General features: G+C 35.5%; 1 protein-coding gene across 1 annotated transcript in view; it reads left to right on the forward strand.

Annotated features, from left to right (window-relative positions):
- The window catches only part of LOC112143796 (meprin A subunit beta), a 28,016-nt gene that overhangs the window by 15,230 nt on the left and 8,195 nt on the right, over positions 1 to 4,591 (forward strand). The window contains exons 12-14 of the mRNA XM_036215890.1: positions 3,301 to 3,747; positions 3,837 to 4,013; positions 4,139 to 4,146. Coding sequence (XP_036071783.1) covers positions 3,301 to 3,747; positions 3,837 to 4,013; positions 4,139 to 4,146 — 632 coding nt within the window. The remainder of the gene's footprint in view (positions 1 to 3,300; positions 3,748 to 3,836; positions 4,014 to 4,138; positions 4,147 to 4,591) is intronic.

The following is a 4,591-nucleotide window of genomic DNA, read 5'->3' on the forward strand; positions in this document are numbered from 1 at the left end:
TTAGCTTAAAATTCAGAAAGGAAGGTTGGGGCTTAAGTCTGAACCATTGACTGTATATGAGAACTGGACTGAGTGACCCATCTGCCCTTGTGGCCCACATAGTTAGTGCTTGTTGGAAACAAGAAACCAAAAAACTTTAATAGAGAAATACATAGTTATTATATTTTCTTACTCTGCTACCTTTTTAAAAATATGTTCTTGCTAATCCAGAATTTTGTTTCATTATATTTTGTTTCTGTAGTGCAAGTTATTGAAGTTATAATCTGACTAATCAGATGCCTCAATTAAAGGAGGTGGTCTCATATCTAACGTTCAAAATGTTTGGTTGACAGATGTTGTGTAGGAGTGTGGACTTCTAACAAGCTAACTTCTGATTGTCAGAATGATTGCTATAGAAATTTAGACTCAGACAACGAAGGCTAATCAGGGCTTACCAAAGACATCTGGCTCCAAGGCCCGTGTCTGCTGAAATATGTTTGCTAGTGATTACTGGATATAGAACAGCTGGTGAGGTCTGGAAACAGCAGGCAGTGGCTGATGGGATATGTAGTATTGAGGAGCAGAGAGACCAGGTGAAGGTTAATATTCAGGGGATGGCTCCCTCTGGTGGTTGGAGAGGGAGACAAAGACCTGACTCCTGACAGCTATAGGAATGACAGTTTTTAAGTATTATATCACTCCCAAAATGCCTTGACACAAATCATCAGACTACCAACAGGTTTGTTTCCTAAAAGAAGTTATATAGTGTTAGAGATGGTTTCAAAAGGCTTTAAATATTTCAAAACTATCTGTAGAACTTATTGAAAGACACTACTGATTGCAATTATAATAATGCACATTTGCACAAATAAACCTATTTAGAGATTTTTTGTGATATGATGTTTCAGTATATTAGACAAAAAATACATCAAATATGCAAAAAGTTTAAACAGTTTTTAAAAGTAATAGTAGTAGTATGACATTTGACCATTATTTGATCTATCCTTTCATGAAAGTTATTGTGAGGTATTGATTGATTGTGGACGATTTCCTGTGACAATTGTGACTTACACTGTTTTTCCCATTTCAGATGTTATTCTTATATTGGGAGAGTAAATCCAAATGGGCAGGTCTTATCTATTGGTGCGGGCTGTGAATATGTTCACATTGTTGAACATGAGATGCTTCACGCTCTCGGCTTCTACCACGAACAGTCCAGATATGACAGAGATGATTATGTGACCATTGTGTGGGACAACATCCTCAAAGGTTCAAGGCATCATTATTTTTTCAATAACTTGCTTTTGTCTCATTAACTTTTTATTCAGAAATTACATTAAAAGCAAACAATCATAAATGCATCAATTACTTAGTAATTTTAAATTGTCAAAACTGTCTAGATATTAAAATTTCATTTAAGTAATATATTAAACAATTTGTATAATATACCTAACAGCAGATCAACTATTGATTAAACTGCTGTCATTAGATTACTTTTTGTGCAGTAATTTAAAACTGATCCTTAAATTTGGTGTATGTCATATAGGTAGAGAGTACAATTTTAACAAGGTTCCAAGCGATGAAAGTACCACCCATGGAACACCGTACGACTATTGGTCAGTGATGCACTACAGCAAAGATGCTTTCACCAATGGAAACGGTTCAACTATCATCACCATAGACCCCAAATTCCAAGATATAATCGGTCAAAGTCTGGAGATGAGCTACTATGATGTCCAGGAGTTAAATCTTCTCTACAAATGTAGTAAGTACTTCAGTACATGCTTATAGGATTAGAGAAAAATATATCGGTGGATAGTGCACATCAAATAAAACAAATTTACAAAAAGGAGTTTGATCCTTCTATTTACCTGAAAGAGCATAACTCACCAGAACAAGATGGATGCATTGTGATTATATAATGTAGTTTTGTGAGTTCATAAATAACGATAATTGCATTTTTACCAAAAACGACCAAATTGTGACAAAATTGAAAAGTAATAGCAAAAAAGTTTTGACTGAAGTATACTCCTTTTTTAACATTTCTTTACCTCCACAGACTCTACCATCGCCTTTAACATGTACTGTGGCTTTTCTAATGGAACCTTGTGCGGAATGGATCGTTGTTCACAAGGTAACATGAGCTGGGAACTGGTAACACAAGTTATAACCGGTCCAAGTTCTGATCACACAACTCTACCCGGTGGAAGCAAAAACTACAGTAAGATTTCAGCCTTTTTTATTTGAGAAATGTATTTGTTATTTAGTAAATGCTATCTAGTAAAAATGAAAAAAAAAATCAGTAATATTTCTTAAATTACTAAAAACACATGCTAAAATATCTTATATTCGTGTAAGTTTAACTTCTAAGCATCAACTGTAGATGAGAACTGGATTGAGTTGAATGTGATGTCACCTGTAAAAAATTGCTTACTTTCATGTCCACAAAAAGTAAATTCAACTGCCTTTGTTGAGTCCAGACCCCTACCACGTGAATGAACACTTGAAATCAAATGTTTCAACTTTCAATGCAGGACCACATGCGTTTACTGATGCATTTGATTAATGCGATATAACTTGGAAAAACAGGCACTGTAGAAAAAATATCATAAAACAAAATTAGAATTAGCAAGAACATGTTAATAAACAACAGCAGAGCAAGACTGGCTATTCAAACAAATAGAGTGACTGAATAGTAGTTATTTATTTCACAAAAGAAGCCTATTGGGATGTTGGGTTCTCAGAACCAGCAGGTACTTCCCATTTGGAACCTAAGGAGGGAGGGGTTGCTCAGTCCAGTTCTCATATACAGTCAACACTTGTAAGGGAATACTGAAGTTTGGATATTTGCTTTAATTATTCTAGTTCAATAATAAAATATAAAAAATAAATAGACCTTTATATATTTATTTTTGTTTGATGAGCTTGTATACACATTTTTTTAGGTGGAGAAGTAGGCTACTTCATGCATGTTAGCACAGCCGCAGGTCAGGAGGGAGACACAGCACAACTGGAAACTCAGAGGATGACTCCCAAAAGAGACTGCCATATCCAGTGTCTGCAGTTCTACTATTACCACAGTGGAGATGAGTCTGATGTTCTCAACATCTGGATCAGAGAGTTTAAGAATGAACAGGACTCAACAGGAACCCGACGCCTCATGGGGCAGATCACTGGTAACTTAAAAACTGCAACAGATATTAAAACTATTGATTCAATATTTTGTCTTTATCCTAGCTTGGATATGAAACTGCAACAGTACAGCATAGTCAATGTTCTACACATCAATTCTATCAATATTAAAACATCTTGTTTCTACAGGTTCCAAAACATCTCACTGGAAGCTTCATCATGTTTCTCTAAATGCGACTAAGAACTTCCAGGTGGTGTTTGAAGCTCAGAATGGAGTAGGACGCTCTACAGGAGGCTTCTCAGTTGATGACATCAATTTGCATGAAACCGAGTGTCCACATTTAACACTGCAGATTGATGACTTTCAGACAGTCCTGGAGACCACTACAGCCAGAATATACAGTTCACGGCAGTACTCCAGTGAGGGTTATGCTTTCCGGTTTGGTGCTTTGTTTTTTGGGACACATTTTGGACTGTATATGCAGCTCCTGTCTGGTGATTATGATGATCAACTGGACTGGCCTTGCTTACGTAGACAAATGACTTTTCAAATGCTCGATCAAACACCAAACATTCAGCAACAGATGGCTAAACGATGGAGTTTCACCACTAACGAATATCACGTCGACCCCAATGGTAAGGGAGTAAAAAGTTTAAGAAATTCTTTAGAAGACAAAAGAAACCTTTTTAACTTTGCAAACAACATATGTGCTTCTTACGAACAGGTGTCAATTACTTTGACAACCCACGCAAGATTGGATCTGCAGTGTTCACAGATGAGAATAATAAGCAGGTCTATGGTGGAATTCTTTATGGATTATATAGGTTTTCAACTTTGGAAGAAATGCAAAACAGAGAGTTCCTCAAAGGAGGGAGTGCTGTTTTTACCCTCAACTTTCAAGGTAAGTTAAGAATTTTACTAAGTAACTTTAGGGCCATTTTCTGATCATATCATGACTGCTATTCAACACTGCCAACATTTTTTTTCAGCACAAAACAAGAAAAAAAACATACCTCCTTGTAACAGGTGTCTATGTATACTTCATAGCCAAAAGACCATAAAATAAATAAATGTTACAACAAATATCAAGCAAAATCCAAAAAACGATGTATTTTTTAACCATCATCAAGTCTATTCAAGCAAAATTAAATACATACTAGAGTAAATTTTAAGTGTTGTAACTCAAAGAATGTTCATAAAATTTAACACTGATTTGATGATTGCCTGCATTGTGACTTCGGGTGACTTAAAGGAGCCATACCATGACAAATCAACTTTTTGAGCTTTTAAGTGTATAATTTTGTTCATTGCTCAATATAAAGAACTGACAACATGAAATGGGCGGGAACCTCAAGTAGCGAAAGGCAGTGATTCATAGACCGAGTCCTTTTACCTCCTGGTTTAAAAAAAATAATTCATATTTCATAAGTAATTGGTTTTTAGTGTTCCAAAGGTAATATATGATCACATATATGGACA

The sequence above is a fragment of the Oryzias melastigma genome, linkage group LG16, assembly GCF_002922805.2.
Source record: "Oryzias melastigma strain HK-1 linkage group LG16, ASM292280v2, whole genome shotgun sequence".
Taxonomy (NCBI): domain Eukaryota; kingdom Metazoa; phylum Chordata; class Actinopteri; order Beloniformes; family Adrianichthyidae; genus Oryzias; species Oryzias melastigma.